Raw genomic sequence first — 19,807 nt, 5'->3', positions numbered from 1 at the left:
TATTTATCCTCACAACACCTCTGTGAGGGGACTCTTACACCCATTTTACAGATGGGAAGGTGAGGCGTAAAGATGTGACTTGTTCAAGATCACATGGGAAGTCCGTAGCAGAGAAGTGAATTGAACATAGGTCTCTCAAATTCCCAACTAGCACCCTAATTACTGGAGCATCTTTCTCTCACCCTACACAGTTCTAGATTATCTGAGTATCTTTCACTTTTAACAAATAAAACTTCACTGTCCGTGTTGTAGATCTCCTACACCTGCCTGGACAATGTTCCTATATTCAGTATTCCCTTCCTGCATTTCTGATATCTCAAAATCATTTTTTCTTCATTTTTCTTCATAATCCAAATGTTGAGACACCATACTGTTACCTCTTTGTGATTATGTACTACAGTTAGGTATATAAATCTTTCTTCTCTAAGGACCTATAGTACTATGAAGTAAGGATCAGAAAATGTCCAGCCTCCCAAAAAACAATTCAAATGTAAGATTTTGATAGTTTTAATGCTGAGGCTTGTTGAAGTGACAATTTTTGGCAGCTAATATGACCTCAAATAAATTCTCAAAGGAAAATGTTACTATACTCTCGATCTCACATGTACATACAGTCCCATATCCTTTCTTTTGTTTCATGTCTGCTATTATTTATTGAAACAGGAGAACCTGACAAGGAACTTAATCCTAAGAAGAAGATCTGGGAGCAGATCCAACCTGACCTTCATACTAATGACCAGTGCATTGCTACCTACAAAGGAGTTCCATTTGAAGTGAAGGGAAAGGGTGTCTGCAGGGCTCAGACCATGGCCAGCAGTGGAATCAAATAAATAAAACCAATTACTGAGAAGTTTTTCAGGGGCTTAAATGAAAAGTGGTGCAAGCACAATAAAGACATGAATATATTCCCCCCAAGGCATGATTGATTCATTTTTGTTTTATCTTCTCTTCTCCAAAGGTATGACTGACATTTTTAAAATTCACTCATTCATCTTGTTTTCTTTTTTCAGATTAGACTAAATAGTGTGAATAGTTATTAAACTAGGTTGATTAAGGCTAAAAGCTTCACCTCTCTCAATGAAATAAGGGGTATAAATCCTTAGGATATTTGAGCTTATCTTAGAAAAAGATGGAGAAATGCTCTACACCAGAGTTTCTCAGTTTTTTAAAAAAAAGTACCCCTTTTTTATTTATATAGATAGATAAAAGTACCCCAGTACCTACAATTTTCAGACAAATAAAAATGTTTCTATCACTGCAACACATTTGGTTAAACAACTTAATCATAGCCAGGCACGTGGTGAAATTTCTGGGTGTAAAAAGTACAAAAAACATAAAGCACTGTAAAACTTCACACACACGTTCAGTTTTCTCCAAATTTCAGTTGTTGACATACTCCTCCCGAGTACGTACCACTGGTTGAGAAACACTGCTCTACACTCTAAACCAGTGGTTCTCAACCTATGGCCCATGGTCTGCTTGCAACCCATTCAACACTGCGCTGCAGCCCATTTTGTATCCTCAGAGCCATACAGGTAGTGTGGGATTCAACCCACAATGATAAATAGGTTAAGAATCACTGTGACCCACAGAGTTACTCAGGAAGCAGGGACCTCTGGAGAAAGGTCCCTAATGATAGGTGTTCAGGTAGTGTAGAGTTAGTTGAGTAAGTGGAATTCTGTTGCCCTTGTGATATGTCTAATCCTCTGTCCCTATAGTTTTGGGCTTCTCCTAAGCAGAGACTGCCAGTTTAAGTGAAATGGGTGTAGATAGGTCATATCCATAAATCATCACTAAAGAACAGACTGGCCAACAAAATTAGTTTAGTTCAGTTTAAATATTACACTGATGCATGAAACAAAAATAAAACAAAAATGGATTCATTTTAACTTCTACATGAAATTTCTTCAGAGGTACATTATATACAGAACCAGATATAGGGGAGCCCCCTTATAAGTTTCCTGGATATTTGTTGTTTCACATATACGTCGTCAATTAATTAAGAAAATTAAAATCATTATATGTCACACAGATCCGCACTTAAATCATTTTTCAAGGGACCCAAAAGCCAGCAATCTAGACCGAGCGAGTGTAATTAAAATGCGGCTCCTCCTGATGCTGCTCATGGCCAGGCTGCTCTGCGCACAGCGCCCCAGCACATGCTCATGGCAGGCTGCTTAGCGCACATGCCCCAGCGCCTGGAGGGAGCAACACACGGCAATAGAAGCTGTGGCTCCAGGACCCAGGCATTAGGTTAGAGCTGGGGGAGGAGGGGTTGGTGGAGGAGAGGGTGAGGGTGCCTGGCTCAAGGGGAGGGACGGGGTTATAGGTATGGGTTATGCGTACATGATATGTATATACCCATGTGTGAACTGTAAGTGCTGGGATTGTATCTCAAGCATAATTACATTATTCCTTATGGGTATTAATTCCTGTTTTGCTATAAGTAGCATTATTTAGGAACATAACCTGGATTTATAATGGGGACCCCCTGTACTTCACTGAAATAGAATCTAATTTAATTTTTATACTTTTTTAAACTCTCTTACTGCATCACGTGTTAAAAGTAGCCACAATTGATGTACAGTCAATATCAAATTATAGATGTTATAATTCCTATATTTTCATGAGCTGACAAAGCAGCACTATATTGATCCACAACTAACCTTTTAAAATATCCATTGTTTAATATACTTCCAAGTGTTTTAGTGTTTCATTTACTGTCCATTTATTGTCTAACCAACAAACAATAAAATAAATCTCTGAATTTCCCAGATTTGTCATACAGCAAACTGAGAAAACAACAAAATTACAATGATATACAATTAAGAAGCACAATGGAAAGATGAAGACATATTTTTTAGATGTGCTTTGTATATATATCCTACCATAACAATTTGCATGCATTTGGGAACTAGCAGCAATCATTAGTTCTTCCAAATACACTAAATAATTTTCAGCACATGTGAGTGATTTAAACTGCTTTATAATCTACTCAGCCAGTGAGGACTCAAGTTCTTTAAAAAGCTGAAACTGTTTGTATTAGGATTCATTGTGAAGCAAATTGGGAAAAACAGATTAGAATATGAGGCTGTTAACCTTGTAAGGTTTGACAAGTCTTTGCAAACTGTATACTCCTGTCTATAAACATAAACGCAAAAAAAGAAGAATCACTTCACTCACCACTGAAGTGCAGCTACTTCCAATAGAATATGATAGCTATTCAATAATGCATAGTAACACTACAATGGTTTAGAACACACAAATTCTTATTTTCTACTCAAGTGCCCTACTCTTTATGAACTACAATATAAAATATGATGACCTCTGGTATTATGTTTGTGAATAATACAGTAATAGGGGCACTGTCCAGAATTCAGCCTGAATCTGTGATCTGGTGTGATGATGGCTCTTAAATACTAGGGTGATAGGCAACTATATATGATTATGGTAGCTCATTTGGTAGCCTAAATTGTTTCAACTGTCAAATAAGTGAATTGCAAATCTCAGTTTCAACATGTTCTCTTCTCTGCATGTCATTTTACCCCAAAGGAGAAAAGATAGTCAATAAATGAGTACCTGAGAGGTAATGTATATGTTTGTCACCATCAATTTATTTAACTAGAAGTACCTGGTAACTATTTTGTCTTATAAATTCCATTATTTTTCTTAAAATTGTTTTTCTTTCCTGTTGAAGTGTGTTTACCTGGTTGTCTATAAAAATGTATCTCTGTTGTATTGAGCTCAAAAAGTTTAACAGTGTATCTGAGGCAACACGAAAATATTCATCTCCATTCAATCCTGCCTCTTCTATTTTGTCTGCATGCGTAAATAGGACTGCAGTGAAGTTTTTCCATGTGGGACCCAGAAGTTCCTGTAATGAAAAACAAATCTGAAATAGTTATCTTTTCTTGTTCCCATCTCCTCCTGCACACAAAATAGACAGTGTATGAATTTACAGAATTTACAGCATGCGTTCTCATTTTATGCAATTTGTATGATAAGAAAATGGCTATAATTCCTTGATCTTCAACAGTGTTAATACAATTTATAATTAAAATAGGTGGTCAAGAGTCTTCTTTTCAGTGACTGTAAAGCGGACTGTATAAAGTTCTTATATGGAATTTGCATTCCACTCCATCCAAAAGAAACCAAACAAACTCTTCATCTCGTGGTCCCACAAAAAGCTACTGAACTATAGGAACAGTGATCTTTTCCTACTAAGATATGAAAGTTGATTGTAAGACATTCATACTGTGTGAAAACATAATCTGATACAAAGCAATATTAAAACACAGTAGAGAATGTTAATACTATACGTTGGACTCTAATATTTGTAAATAGAGCATTCCTGTCTTTTTTTCTTTTTTAAAGTATAATTATAGATGAGAAAAGAAAAAAAAAATCATGTTTCCCTGATAGGGCTACTAAGAAAATGCCCCCCTCTGCTCTGCATCTGTTAGTACCTATGCAGTAAAAGAGTTGCCAACATGGGCCATATCTCAAGGAAAATACTGTTCAGATTTATGTCTTGCAAGAGTTAGTGGTAAATAAACCTCTTGACAATATTCTTTCAACTAAGTATGTAGAGTGGATGATACAGTAGTAAGTTTATGCTTGTAGCATGTATTTTTCATTCACATTTTTACTTCAAAAGCACCTGATACTAAAATGTAGTTTAAGGAAAAGTGCCTGTAACTGGGATGTGTTAGGCCATATCCTTTTGGCATGGCAGAGTCCTGTTGATCACAGTGGTGCTTTGTATAAAATCTGGAAGACAGATATTCTTGCAAATAAGACTATGATGCATAGCCAAAATTGGGGGAAGATAAGGAATCCTAGTCCATTATCTTTCCATAGAACCCAGGCATAAAGTTTTATTTTAAGAGCTTAAATGTAAAGCTTTAAGGTTCAATGCTTTACAGAATCTGGTCTTTAATTTCTTATATTTTGAGAGTGCTAATTTTTTTAGTATTTTAAAAATAGTCTGTGCCCATGAAACAGGTATGACTACAGGCAGAACCTCTTTTGTCTGAACCACAGGTGGTCAATATTGTCAAGCCGCATTACCAACACTTCCACTGCTTACTGGGCTCTTAGCTCTAATGTATCCCTAAATGTCTTCTAAATTACAACAAGGACTTGCGGCTGTAAACAAACTTTATGGGATTGTGGAAAACATAGGCATGCCCATGATAAGTGGACATCTGGCTAACTAAAATCAAGTCAGAACATGCATTGCTGGACCAGAGTGTGCCGGACCAGACAGGATCAACCTATTATGCAGGTTATTTTTTTTTAATCCAAATCTAAATGTTCTAATAGAATACTATCATGTAACATAATAGTTGAGGTTATTTTAGAAATTAGAGGCAATAGGGATGTAAGTGTCTAGTCGAATAGTTGACTACCTGATAAGCATCTGCTTATTGGGTATTTGAGTCACTACTTGACTAGTTGCTCCCCCCTTGCCCTTGCTACTCTTAACAGAGAGAGGCGGGAGGTAGAGGGGAGCAGGAGCCAGTGCTGGGGGGAGCCGGCTTAAAAGCTGTTTTCCCCCAGCACCCGTCTCCACAGGAGGGCAGAGGCACAGAAGGGGGATGGGGTGCAAGCCAGGAATCAGCTAATTCCTAGCTTGTGTCTGGTCTCCCCCCGCACCTCTGCCTTTTAAATATGAGAGCCGCCATTTAAAAGGCAGAGCCATAGTGGGTTTAGCTTTTGGGGCCAGAAGCTCTGCAGTTTCCACCCTTATTGACTAATTGAGTAGTAATGGAAATTCCTTCCACCACTTGATTAGCTGCTTAAACACAATTTAACATCCCTGTCATGCAATTCCATTCCCTGAAGTTATGTTTGAGAACCCAGCCTATTCCTAAATGGGATTTGGTATGTACATTTTCACAGAAAAGTAATTTGAATTGATGTGGTTGAGAATTGTCACTCTGGGTCTTGGTTTGGTGCCTTTCATCTTAGAGGAACTTGGTGTTGTGCACAGTTGATATAGAAAAATGTCTTTGCTCTCCACTGAAATGCAGCCACTTCTCAAGGTGATGTGATTATGGATCAGTGGTTTAACTTCACACAGCAGCAATGTACAATATAGTGGTACAAAGTGAAGAATGTTAAATTGAAACAATAGGGGGAATTTATAAATTATATCAACCAAATTGAATCAAGTTTTCCAATATTGTATAAATACTCCATTACCAGTTTTAAATTGGACTGAAGTCCTACAGTAATTTGGTCAATTAGTTGATTTTGCTTCAAAAACTCAGCGAAGCCTGAATTCTTAATCCATAATGTCGTAAGAAAATATAAAGGTCCCATGTTTGTTAAATATGCTTCATTTATGTATAATTAACAATCTCAGGTATCACATCTATGGGGAGACCAGCACTTACGAGAATCAAATTTACAGTGTTCTTCTGGAACAAAATCCATCAGAACTCAGAACAAGACACAGAAGAGTTGATAAGGAATGCTTGGTCATGGAAATCTGTCTGCCTGTGGAAAGAGCATTCAGGAGCAATGGAGATAATCCAGCCTCTGATCATCTTCAGATCATAAAGCTTCTGCAATATCTTTGATTAAAGCTTTTCCTTCATATCCATAACATTTACAATAGTTCAGAATCTTCAGGGGGTAGCTGAGTTAGTCTGTACAGGATAAACTTAAAATACAACAAAAGGACTGGTAGCACTTTATAGACTAACAAAACATGTTGGTATGAGCTTTCGTGGGCATAGCCCAATTCTTTAGCCATCTGAAGAAATGGGCTGTGCCCATAAAAGCTCACGATACCATTTACATGTTTTGTTAGTCTATAAAGTGCTACCAGACCTCTTGTTGTTTGTTAAATTTACAGGAGTTGCCAAACTCATCTTGCAAAATAAAACGTATTGCAAAGAGTTTCCAGAAAGGAGAAGAACAAAAGACTATTGAAGTCTCCTGGGGATCATGCTATGCCAATCTAATTTTCCTGGGCAGTATTTCATGTCTGAGTAGGGAGGGAAAAGAAGGGACGGTCTAAAATCTTAGGTCAGCATGAAATACTTGTTAGTGCCAGCAAGCTACCTCTTTTTAAAGCTGATGCCTTTTCAATAAAGTTGGACTGTTCACTTTGAGTGGTATTTTATGAATGCAGAAAATAGGTAATGTGAATGAAAAATTAATGGATTTTAATACTGTATTAAGTAAATGTGCACTTTGGAATATGAAGATAGTCTACAGGTCAGTCTCTACAATTCCCAGATATGAAACTATGTTGTAGACTATAAACCTTCACACTCAGTTGTTTCTTCTAAGCCACGTGGTAGATAATCAACATAACTAAAAACGGGAGACTGCAGCAACAACAAAAACTAAAAAGTGGGAGGAACTGGGGAAAAATATGGACCAGAGAGCCTCTGTTCCAGTGGTTTTCCTGTTTCTAGAACTATGTCTAAGGGATCTGCAAAAGAAACAGAAAGGTGATTGAACAGAATTCAGCTGTATCTTGAAATGTTTTGGGGGGTTTTCAAATGGGAAAAAAATTGGAAAATACTGTTGTTTTACATCTTGAACCAGAGCTTGATGTTAGCCTGGATTTGCTTACCTATCTCCTGGCAACTTTAACTGAGATCTAGTTTTTTATGTAGGTGACTGAGCAATTATTAGATAACTACTGTCAGTCTAGACAGCTTCAAGGTATTCCAATGTAAAACAGAAGTCCCTGTGGGGGGCTGGGCCTAGGCCAGCTCCTGAGAAGGGAAGGGAGCGCCACTCAGGCCGGTTCTGCCCCCAGTTCTGCTGCAATCTAGGCTGCCAGCTCCGCCTTGGCCTCAGCTTCATTCGCAAGCTCAATCCCCTTCCGCGGCTCTGTTTCCAGCCCTGGACCTGCCCGCTACTGCAGGGCTCCCTTACCCTATATGCACTCACCGCTGCAGAGCAGTGTTTCCAGCAAGGTGGGAAACAGATGTGAGAAGTTTGGGCGTCACTAATCTAAATGGTATCCATACTGTGGTGAGGGGCACACACAAACACCAGACAGAGAAAGGCACGTGTGATCTAGCCTCCAGGTCAGGTAATTGCATAACAGAGAAGATCATGAGCTTAATTGGAATAGCCAATAATGGTGGGAATTGTTAGCAGCTGGGGGTAATGGTTGGGCTAATGAGAATGAGGGGAAAAGACAGGGTTCAAACACTAAGCGATGGAGAGCTAGATGTGGTAAAGAAAGCTGCCTTAAGACCTTCTGGTATACGACTGTGTTTTGATATTTAGTGCTTGGAATTTGAGGATTAAAGGTATGAGGTAAACTGTGTATTATGAAAAAGGAACTATGCAAATGGGCTAGGCAGTATGGGAAACGGGGTACCTGCAGCCAGAAGCACCCTGTCCCAGAGAAAGAAGCTTTGATGTTCTAGTACTCTTTTATTTGAAATCTGTTTTTAAACAAATCAATTTATTGGTGCAAAACAAATGTGAAATTGTCAATAATTGCTCGGTGCTATAACAACAGCTAAAGGAAGTGCTTTATTGCTATGGAGTAAGCAAATGTGCATCTACTGTTGGCTAAAGTACTCGGGAAATGAGGGAGAGAACTTTCTTCTACTATATTGCAGAGTTCAAGGGCTCATTGATTGCCTTGTGCACATTGCTGATATGAATAAAGCAGTAGGCATTTATATTTCAATCATTGCAACTGTCGTTATGGTACTATGTATGTGTCTCTCCTGCACTAGTAATCAATCATATGGCTTTTATTATAGAAAGGGGAAATAATGTCTAAATGAAATAAATATATAGGTGCATGGGTGGTGGCTGGACTTTCCCTTGGGGGAGGTTAGCCCCTTGCCAGCTCCTTCTAGTGAAGGTTTTTCTCTGACTTGCTCTCAGTCTGCCATGGGCCTGAAAGGATTGGGTGAGACTGAAGTACAACTCTGTTAGGGTTGCCGACCCTCCGACTTGGCTAGCAGTCTTTAGGACTTGGCTTCAATGTCCTGGTGACTATTAAAGGCAATCTAGGAGACTTTAATAGGCCTAAGTCCTGTCAGTGGGGCTAAGGCAGGCTCCAAACCTGCCGTGGCTCTGCACAGCTTCTGAAAGCAACCAGTATGTTCAGCTTCTAGGTGTAGGGGTGTTAAGGGATTTCTGTGCGCTACCCCTGTTCCCTGACCCAACTGCTGACTCTGCTCCCCTAGCCAATGGGAACGGTGTGGACAGTACCTGCAGGAAGGAGCAGTATGCAGAGCTGCCTAGCTGCTCCTGAGCCCAGGGATGGGATATGCTGGTTGCTTCCGGAAGCTGCCTGAGGTAAGCGCCCCTATGCTCAAACTGTATCCTGAGCCTCTTGGCTCCAGCTTAGTCTCCTGCACCCCACACTGGCCCTGCTCTAGAGTTTACACCCCCCTGCAAGAGCTCTCACACCCTGCTGGATCCCAGCTCCCTCCCCCAGCCTGTAGCTTAATTCCACACCCTGAGCCCCTCATTTCTGGCCTAACCCTGTGCCTGTTTGAAGTGAGGGAGAGCAACTGATAAACGGGGAAGGGGGAGCACTCTCAAGTTTGTGCAATTTGAAACTTGGTGATTCTGCCCTTTTGCCATGGCAGGAGTGCTGAGCCTGGCACCCCTCCCCCATTCAACCCCTTGTACTACAACCAGGGCTTTCCCTAGGGGGTGTAGGGTCTGGGGCAACCCCCTACCTGTATCCCAGGCGAGAGACCCAGGGCAACCCCACTGCTGCAGCTCCTGGCCCCACCTTGCCCCAGCCTGCTCCACCCCTTCCTCAAGCCCTACCTCTGCTTTGTCCATGCTCTGCCCCTGTGTCCCTTCTTCATGTGCAACACAAGCTGGGGCATTACAGGGCCTGGTGCAGGACAGTGGCAGGGGTCATGATTCTCTCTCATCCACCCCTCCTTCCCCCAAGAAAGTGGCAGGAGCTGGAGGCACGGCACTGCCCTGTCCAAAGCAGCTGTAGCCTGTTTCTCCTTGGCAGTGGGAGGTGGAGCACCTTAGGACCAAGGCACTCGACTTCTCCTTGCCGCAATGAAGCAGAGTGCAGCCAGCCAGGAGAGGGTGGTGGAGTGGAACAGGCTACCAGGCCACTCTGGATCCTGCCACTACAGTGAGTGAGGGGAATCCCTGCTGCCACGCCAGGCCTCCCGAATCCTCCTATGGGCGGACTGGTTCTGACGATTGCCCTGCTCCGGTTAGGCTCGCACTTCCTTACTCTCCTTTTTTGTGGTCCTGGCAGCGGCGTGGGGGAGGGGATGGAGAGCTTGGCTGGGGGCGTGGAGGGGGAGCTGAGAGCTCAACCACAGCTGGAACTGCAGCTGGACCTTGATTGGAGGGTGCTGAGCCTGGAGCCGCCTCCTTTCCCTCACAGCCATACTGCCCTTCTGCACTCTCTGCCTTTTCTCCCTGAGAGCCTCCCTCCATTCACTCCTTCCCTTCCCTGCTGCAGCCCCAGAGCAGTGGGGAGAGCTCCTCTAGCCCTGCAGCTACGGAAGGGGGAGACTTTTCAGGGGAGGAGCCTGAATCTGCCACTGCTCCATCCTCCATTTCCGCACAGCACAAGGGGTGGGGAGTAGGGTTGCTAGATGGCTTCAACAAAAATACCCAACGCACTTGATATAACATCACAATCTATATTACATCTTATTTAGACAGCAGTGGACATTTCTATTTTCACAATTTTTCCCAAACAGCTCAAATACTGGACTGTTCGGTTCAAAACCGGCCACCTGGCAATCCTAGTGGGGAGGCTTAGCTTCCTTTGGCCTCTATTACATGCTGCCTCTGTGTAGACTAGGGCTGGGCAATCGCTTTTTACCTGGGGCCACTTAAGAAATGTTTTAAGTGGCCCTGGGCCACCCCAGAAGGGGCAGGGCCTCAGGCAGAAAGGAAGAGGCCAGGACACTTGCGTACTTCCCTGCCTACAGACTCTGATTGGTCTGAGGGTGGAGGAGCGTATGAAGTCTTCCTTCCCCCCCCGCCCCCCCCCCGCCCCAAGAAACCTGCCAGCTGTTCTGTGCCCCTGGCGGTGGGAGGAGACTTCACGTGCTGCCCCCAGGTCAATCACGACCTGGGGAGGGGAGCACGTGAAGTCTCATTCCCTTCCTCAGCCCTGCAAGGGATCGCTGTGCTTAGATTCAGTCTCTTGCTGAGCAGTGCTGGCGGATGACGGACTAAGAGCTGAGCCCCTTGCAGGGCAGGAGGAGTCTTCATGTGCTCTTTTCTACCCCTCCACTCTCCTCACCCAATTGGCCAAGGATAGAGAAGAGCGCACAAAGTCTCCTCCCACCCTACCCCTGTCCTGCAAGGAGCATGCGGTGCTTATCACTGCACCACTTGCAGGGTGGAAGGAGGTGTCGTGCATGTTTCCCTCCCGCCAATCACGACTTGGGGGCAGCGGCAGCATGTGAAATTCCTCCCACCCTGCCAGGAGTGTGCGGTGCTTCTAAGCACCATGCACTCTTTGCAGGGCGGAGTCAGGGTGGAAGGAAGACTTTACATGCTTTCCTCATGCCCAGACTGGCCTGAGGGTAGGGAGGGAAGCATGCAAAGTCTCCTCCCGCCCAGCCTGGGGTGAAGCGCAGAGCCTCTGCAGGGTGGATCAACTCTCTTGGCAAGCCAGACCCAGCCCGCTCAGGCCCTTTTGCCCACCCTGGGTGTAGACAAAAAGTCCTAGTATGTTGATAGTGATATGGGTACAAACGAATAGAGGCTTGGGGCTGTCTGACTAGCAACCACTATTAAATGTACTTCGGTCAACAATAAATCCGACTCAGGTGCCTTCATATTTGAGTCTGTGGTCTTTGGAGTCTCTCTTGAAGTCTATTATGCTAGCTGTCTGGCCTGATATACTGAGGGAGCATATGAAAATGCATGCACTTGAACATTTATCATCACTGATGGAGCAGGAAACCACACCAGTGAATCCTGTGTTTACTACATTGCTGTCCTGACCTACTATAAGTCCACGGACCCATTTAGTATCCTATCTTACAGTATCCTATCTTACAACAGTGACTGGTGCCACGTGCTGGAGAGAATGAACAGAATAGGGCTATTACTGAATGGTCCATCCCTTGTCATCTAGTCCAGCTTTTGGCAGTTGAAAGTTTAGGAACACTCAAAGCAATAGGTTGCAGAATTGTCCATCTTGGTAATAGCAATTGATGGATCTGTCCTCCATTAGCTTATCTTTATTCTTGTCTGAACCAACTTTGTGTTTCCAGTTTTCACAACATCCTCTGGCAACGAGCTCCACAGGTCAACTGTGAATTGTGTGAAGTGCTTCCTTATGTTTGGTTTTTAAAGCTGCTGCCTGTTAAATTTGGCAGTTAAGTAGTTGGCTCAGGGTCAAGCAAGAGAGCGTATAAGTTAATACTTGAGAATTTCTGGCCCATAGCCTTGTGCTCAAGTCCCTAGACCACACCCATAAATTGAAAATTCAGAAAAGGTGGAAAGTCTGAGGGGTTAGTCTGTAACTTTAAGAACAGCGAGGAATCCTGTGACACCTTGGAGACTAACAAAAATATATAGGCTCATGAGCTTTTGCGGGTAAAATCCACTAATGAAGTGGGTTTTACCCACAAAAGCTCATGATCCTATATATTTTTGTTAGTCTCTAAGGTGCTACAGGACTACTCACTTTTATATTCTGGGTGGCTTATCATTATGCAGCCCCCTAATATGGAGAGGGATTGCTGTGAAATTGTTTCTGATTGCTAAAAGGTTTTCATGGTACTAGTGTCCTTCTGGGAAAGTTAAAATATAAACATTATTCAGAATATATACACTTTTTCCAAAATACAGCTAGCTATCCTGCCCTGTTTGATGATATCATAACATCTGGGCTTTTAGAAAAAAATAGCTAACCATTATGTCAACTGTGAACCGTAATTATAAAAGAAACATGAAACAGAAGTAGTAGGTTTCAATTCCAGGGGACAAGTAGAGGGAGGGAAAACAGGATCGTCTCCCCATTTGCTTATCTGCTGATATCTTTAATCTCCTTTCCAACAGAGTTAGTCAGCCAATAGCATATGGAAAGGCTGGTGCAAAGAATTCTGATTCATTTCTCCTTTTCCTTGACACTGGGTTTTATCCCAAAAGCACCTGCTAATGGGAGCTTGATTTTTCTCTTCTAGGTCAGAATAATATCATGTTTCTTTAGAAAGTTAATTCCTATAGGTTTTAGTATAGACACTATGAAATGATAACCAGTGTTCCCCCTACTGACCCACTTTCAAAGAAGCGCATTCATATGAGAAATGTTAGAAATGTCCATTGCACAGTTCAAGGGAAAGGAATTTCTTTTTTCCATAACCCACCACCCGATTTCAGCATCTTCCAAAACACCCACAAAACTATGTTGTTGTACCAGATTTCTAGGGGAAAATAACTTTCAGTTGTCTGTTAGGAACTGAAAAGAATTTAGCTTTTAGCAGCATTCCATTAAAAATAAATACCAGTTAGTCTTGCCTGAGCAGAAATTATTGTAGTCAAAGCAAATATATGGTTACTGTCTAACAGTTTTCTATTGTGAAACTATTGTGGTCTATTTTAAATTAAATTAGATTTGGAATAAGCATGAATTGAGAACCAAGTGTTTTGGATTCTTGCCCTAAATCTGCCAAGATTGTCTTGTGTGGAATTTTTTTTTTTGACCGTGTCACTGTGCTGCCTTGTACTTTTTAATTAAACAAAAAAAAAATGGGGAGTCTTGAAATGTGAAGTATGTGGCACAGACTGTCAAGCCCAGTCCCAAATCCACAATAGTGCTGTGAAAACCTGCTCCTGATACTCTGATTGGTGCAGATGATGAGAATGCAGGTTGAACATTGTTCCCTTTATTATTTTTAGAAGTTTCTTTAACATAGTACTGTACTGTATTTGTGTGTTTTGCTGCTTGATTGCATACTTTTGGTTCCAAATGCGATGTGTGGTTGAGAGGTCAGCCTGTAACTCTGAGGTTCTACTGCCGTACTATAATACTAATGTCTTTGATTAAATATTCCTCTCATTTTAGCTACTAATTATTATATTCTTGGAATGTGTATTATTTTGAGGGGGAATAGAGAAGGTTCTGGTAGAAAGTATTAATTTTTGAAGTTTCTCTGGGCTTTCCACAATTTAAAACACCTTTATTCAAAACACCTTATTTCATCCTGCATTTCTTTGCATGCAGTTGTTCAGCTTCTAACAGCAGATGATTAAGCTGACATTTCTGCTGAACACATCTGGGTCCTTGATAATAAACCTCAAAAGGCAATAAATGTAAATCCTGTTATGAGGGAAGCAAGGAATACATTCTTAATGGGTAAACCAGACACACAGGCCCCTTTCGGCTAAGCCCTCCTATAATTGGCAACAGTGAATAATACTTGGCCACCAGTTTTGTGTATCAAATTTAACATGAAAAGCTTGTCTGCAGCACAAAAATGCCCCCTGAGTTCTAGCTAGAACAAGTTTGGGCTGTGGGAAAGAAGGGGGTATACATTGTGGTTACCTGTTTCCTTTCTACTTCAGCTGATAACCACTTGAGGGCAGAGGTGTAGTGAGGGGGCAGCAGGGCGGGGGGGGGGCAGTTGATTCCCCCCTCGTTACGCCTCTAGGGGGCACTGGGCTGCGGTGGGAGGTGCGGGGCACTGGGCTTACCTGGGCTGCAGGAGGAGGGAGGTGCTGAGAACCTGGTGCTGGACTCAAGGGGGAGGGACAGGGAATCCGTGCTGGGCTCAGCATGTCTGTGCGGTTTGGTGGAAGGTTCAGGGAAACGGAGCTCAGCTGGGCTGCGAGAGTGAAGAGGTGCCGGGTTCTGGGCTGAGGGGTGGGAGAGGGAGATGTGGAGCTCAGAGCTCAGTTTGGCTGCAGGAGGAGGAAGTTGCCAGGCTAGACTTGGAGGGAGGGTCAGGAAATAAGAGCTGGGCTCAGCAGTTCTGTGGGACTTGGGGGTGGGGAGAGGTGCAGGGAAACGGGGCTCAGCTGTGCTCTGGGGAGGCATGCAGGGAACCAACCAGTGGGGGGCTCAACTAGGCTGAGGTAGATGGGGGAAGGCATAGGAACAGGAGGGTAGCTCATCTGGGCTGTGAGGGGATGCAGGGAACTGGTGCTGCAGGGAAATGGTGCTGTGCTCCCTTGGATTGTGGGGGGTGGTTTTGGGAACGGTGCAGGGAACCAGTGGGAGTGGGCAGCTCAGTTGGGTTGCAGGGGAGGAAAGTGCAAAGAAGCCTAGTTGGGAGTGGAGGAACCAGGAGCCCTAAAATGACTTCCGCTGGTCCAAAAAATCCCTCATCTGGGACCAGTCAGGTCCAGTTGGTGCCAGATCAGGAAGGTCCAACTCCTACCCAAGTCTCCCTCCTTGCACCCTCCCTCCTATCCAGATACCCTACTCCAGTCTACTCCTGCTCACTCCCCCTGGCCAGACACCCTACATCCAGCCTTCTTCTGCACCCTACCTACCACCCAGATCTTGCCCCTTTCTGCCCCTCACCTCCCTCCCAGATCCTACACCCCATCCCTATCCTGCTCATTTGGCAGCCCTCTCACACACACTGAACTCCTTATTTTTGTCCCCACTTTAGAACCTAAGGGGTCCATAAAATAATCAGAAAAGCAAATCTAGCCTCTGGAAAGCCTTGACTCTCAGTTCTCCCTGTTGCTTCTCCTCACCCCTTGGGGCTGGACTGCCAGAGGAGTGAGGGGTCTTGGTGGGGGCCACCTAAGTGAGGGTTGGGGTTTTGGAAAGAGTGTTTTTGTTTCTCACTTGTGTGGTTCCCATCTGACTTTTTTCTGTGAATCTGTGGCCCCTGATCCAAAAAAGGTTGCTTACCCCTGCCATAAGTAAAGAAAACATTGAAACCTTTTATATTGGACAAATTAATATTCTACTTTATTTAAAATGAAGTTTGATAAACTAACATGAGAGAGTTAACATTTAATTGGTTTAATTTCAATTAAACAGTTCTCCCCAGCTGCAGCACGAGGAAAATGGCTTGGGCATAATTGTGTAATTAAAGGTGGGTGTCCATTAGCAACTGGCCGTCTGCAGAAAGGTTTACACTGAGTCATGTGGTCCATGGGCCAAAAAGCTTGAGAACCACTGGAATAGAGGCACCCCTGGCCTCTCCCACCAAGAGACTGCTGCAGGCTCTGTGCTGCTCCACAAGAGCCCACAGAGCGATCAGGTCTGTTACCACAGTGGTAAATCGCCATGTTGCTCCAGTGTGGATGATGGACAGACTCTTTGTAAGTCTTCCTCATCCAAGCAGTCGATTTAAACAGCATGGTAAGATGCCACATAAAAACATTTGGTATGTCCACCGAGAGGCAAGACGTTTTGTCTCTCTCCAGAGACAGTTGTCATGACTTTAGTCTCTGGGTGAACAAAACCCTTTGTGAGCTCTGTGAAGAGGTAAGATGTTTTGTCTGCCAGCTTCAAGGGATTTGTTCTTCTGTCTTTGGGGTGCACGTTGCTTTGACCTGAATGGAGCTAGCTATGACACAGCATTTCTGTGTTGTTCTGACACATCAAGTGAAACCTGTGCTGAAGACCCCACATTCAGTGACAGAAAGTGCTGCTGTCAGAAAAAATAAATTCAGTCTCTCTCCAATATTCTTCAAAGATCATTTTCTTCGAAGACCAGGCAGTGGGGCTTTTCCTGATTGGTCTCTTATATGTTTGAAGGGTGACTAAATGTTATCTGGATCTTTTTGGGTCATATCAACAGATTGTTTTGGGCTCAATCCTAGATTAAAATTAAAATTTTAAATTAGGCCCTTTCTAAGCAGGTTGGGAAGTAGTCTCATTTGGCAGTTATTATTTGGTATTATTTACATAATATACACACATACATTTCTCAGTACCTTTATGTATAAAATAGCCCAGCCTCCATGGGCAATGTACCTTGTAAGGAGAGATGGGGATATGATTAAGTTGTTTAAACAACTTCATGTTGCAATTGTAGAAAAAATTGTGTGTGTCTGAAAACTGTAGGTACTGGGGGTACTTATACATTTTTTAAAAGGGATACTTTATAACAAAAGGTTGAGAAACACTACTCTAAACTATTCCTTTTGGCCTTCCTGTTTCCCTTCTCTTTTGACAAGTTGGGCAGGTAACAGTTTTGGTAAAATATCAGACATGTGCACACAGTACATGCTCTACCTCAGTTGGTGCTGGATGATCAGAGCCTCAATTCTAAAGGAGTTGGCATTACTGAGGTGATCAATCCTCCCACGTTTTGTTGTGGCTTTTCCAAAGAAAATGCTGGTGTTTTCTATAGGTCACCCACATCTCTCAGTCATAGCAGAGACTTGGGATTAACATGGCTTTCTCAACTAAAAGTCTTATACGTGTTTGGACGTTGTGATTGTGAATACCTGGCAAGGCAGTCTGCCAAGGGTAAGGTTGGCCTTGAATCTTGATATCTATGGCTTGTGAGAAATTTGGAAGAGCAGCTCGGAGAGACCTCTCTCTTTTACTTAAGGATAGAATCTCACAGCAGCCTGAAGGAAAAAGTCCTCCTGGCAGACACTCTGCAAGCGAGGCTCTCTATCCTCAGCTTTAGGCTACTTATTACTTCAAGAAAGCGAGGGCGATTCTTGTGTTGTGTTTTATTTAAACAGTTTTTTTCTGAGTTATTTTAACAGGTAAATTAATCTTACATTCTCTGATGTAGGGGGGGTAATTGCCCTTCTGCTCCCCCTATCAGACCTCTGGTCGCCTGCTCCTCCTCCATCCACCACTGCCTGCTGAAGCCTCCTCCCTGCCTCTGCACCCCCAGCCTGACCTTCCTCCCTCTTCAACAGTGGGATAGTGCCTTCCCCAAACTGGAGGGGGTGGGGGAAGATGCGGTACAAGCTCCCCACTCCTGTCAGGCTTAGCTATGCACCAGGTTCTGGGGGTGGGGGGCAAATTTTGCTTTTGCCTCCGGGCGCATAACACCCTTGCTACGCCTCAGCTTGAGGGCTCCTAATTCTGAAAACAGAGTGCTAGTATGCACAGAAGTGTTTACCTGGATTAGCTGAATTGTGCGGTGATTTTCTTCCTCATAAAAAGGCAAGTCAGCTCTTAGGACCCAGAGTATTAGGTGAAGGCCCTTGTCTCCAAAGTGCTGCACCAGAGCTCCCTTCACTGCTTGCCGCACCTCTTCTTTGCTCAGGCTGCTGTGAGGATACCCCGGAGTGTCCAGCACACGAACTCGCAGGGCTAGCTCATGGCCTTTTCGGCGTGTGAAGCCTGAGAGGCGGCAGCTGCGGCCAAGGTTGCAGCATGTGGTTACAGAGCTTGGGGACAGATGGCTGTCAAAGTCAAAGCTGCCCAGAAGATTGTTCCCAGCAGCACTTTTGCCACTCTGGGTCCTGCCAACCAAAAGAAGATTGATGATGGTCTCATCGGTGTCAGACATTGTATCTGCCATGGTCCACACGCCTGTTCAGCAACTATAGAAACAAACGCTGTTAATAGCTGTTTAGTTGAGTGATGTCTAAGCAACATTCAGAAATAACCATTCAACCATAAGAACAGCCCCTTGAGGCACCTGGTCTTGCTCTGTCTGAAGCACTTGAGCAGCATGGGGAATAAAGTGCCAACCAGAGAAGTACCTCTGGTTGGCCTGAAAGAGCATTCCACCGTATTCTCTGGCCACCCATGGTATCCGCAATTAAAGAGCCTTGATTGAGGTGCTTCTCAGTTGTCCACATCAGCAGATCCCCATATCAAGAGAATTTAGAGTCAAGAAGAAGAACCAGGAGTGAGCTGAGAGATGGAGCACACCTGACCAATGTAGGGAAAACAGTCCAGCTAAGGAGAGGGGGAATAACAGGAGACCACAGAATAGAAGGTGATGGAGCCAATGAAGGGAGAGAAACCAGAGGATGGAGAAGAGGAATGACTTTTTTTTTTAAGTTAAAGCTGGAGGAGCTCCTCTTTATAGTGCCTACCACATTACATTAAATCAATATCTTAAGTCTTTAATACCTGAATGCAGATTCTATGCATTAATTGTCTCAAAAGGACTTTAAATACATTTTATAGTTAAAAAATAATTAAGGGACATGTTGGAGACAGTGCCTGTATCTGGGAATAAAATGTTTGCTTATCTAGACCAGTGACACTAGAAACTTCAGGAGCATTGTTTAAAAAGGACTGTAATTTAGTGTGCATAATCCTAGGATTCTTACTCAATAAGTATCTTTAGACAGTCACCCAACATTGTGTATTTATTATTTAGGCTCTGAGAGACCAGTTCAAGAGGCTATTTTTAACTAGCCCTCATATTACAAGAGACACTATCATCACATGTAAGATCTAGTGCTTAATGAATTCTTCATCCTCATGAAGGATGAATTCATCCTCTGACTATTCAAGTATGGAAATTTATTGAACTTCCTAGGAAGGGGGAGTAACTGTTGAATTAACTTTTTAGAAAAATGTAAGAAAATAGGCACTACATTAATAATTACAGAGAACATTGAATTAGCAATCCCAGTGATTCTCTTCCAACCCCACCTCCACCCCCCTTCAGAGTAGCTAAATCTGTTTAGGAAAGTGTTTAAAAAAAAAAAAAAAAAAAAAACACCAACTGCTGTGCCTATTCGCTGGGACTGTTTGAGACCATGGGCTGATTGTTTTTCAGAAGTACCAAGCATTCCCAGCACCCACCGATGTCAAAGGGAACTATATGTAGTCAAGCTTGAAAATCAAGCCCAGGGACAAAGAACAGGAGAGGAAAATCACACAAGATAGCTGTATAGTCACATTTCTGTACTGTATTAAGTATTGCCTTTTATGGCCGATTTTTTTTTTCCCCTCCCTCCA

General features: G+C 43.2%; 2 protein-coding genes across 3 annotated transcripts in view; one reads left to right on the top strand and one right to left on the bottom strand.

Moving 5' to 3' along the window:
• AIMP1 (aminoacyl tRNA synthetase complex interacting multifunctional protein 1) overlaps positions 1 to 4,060 on the top strand; it is a 53,638-nt gene extending 49,578 nt beyond the window's left edge. For both annotated transcript variants that reach the window (XM_006119308.5, XM_006119309.5), the window contains exon 7: positions 664 to 4,060. In XM_006119308.5, coding sequence (XP_006119370.2) covers positions 664 to 830 — 167 coding nt within the window. In that variant the 3' untranslated portion in view covers positions 831 to 4,060. The remainder of the gene's footprint in view (positions 1 to 663) is intronic.
• On the bottom strand, positions 3,614 to 18,566 carry GIMD1 (GIMAP family P-loop NTPase domain containing 1). The gene is made up of 2 exons (XM_006119307.5): positions 18,003 to 18,566; positions 3,614 to 3,874 (listed from the first exon to the last, which is right to left on the bottom strand). Exons 1-2 carry the CDS (start codon positions 18,405 to 18,407, stop codon positions 3,614 to 3,616), a joined length of 666 nt encoding a protein of 221 aa, XP_006119369.3. The 5' UTR covers positions 18,408 to 18,566.
• Positions 18,567 to 19,807: the final 1,241 nt, after the last annotated feature.

This window comes from Pelodiscus sinensis, chromosome 4 (assembly GCF_052426305.1).
Source record: "Pelodiscus sinensis isolate ZL-2025 chromosome 4, ASM5242630v1, whole genome shotgun sequence".
Lineage (NCBI taxonomy): Eukaryota > Metazoa > Chordata > Testudines > Trionychidae > Pelodiscus > Pelodiscus sinensis.
The sequence above is the reverse complement of the archived record's forward strand: the minus strand, read 5'-3'. Positions and strand labels throughout refer to the sequence as shown.

Bases quoted from the DNA above. Each gene is read 5' to 3' on its own strand.
- GIMD1 (XM_006119307.5), bottom strand. From the start codon at position 18,407: ATGGCAGATACAATGTCTGACACCGATGAGACCATCATCAATCTTCTT. The intron at 3,875-18,002 runs GTAAACACTTCT...TTTTCATTACAG, and splicing joins GCACAATTCAGCTAATCCAG to GAACTTCTGGGTCCCACATG.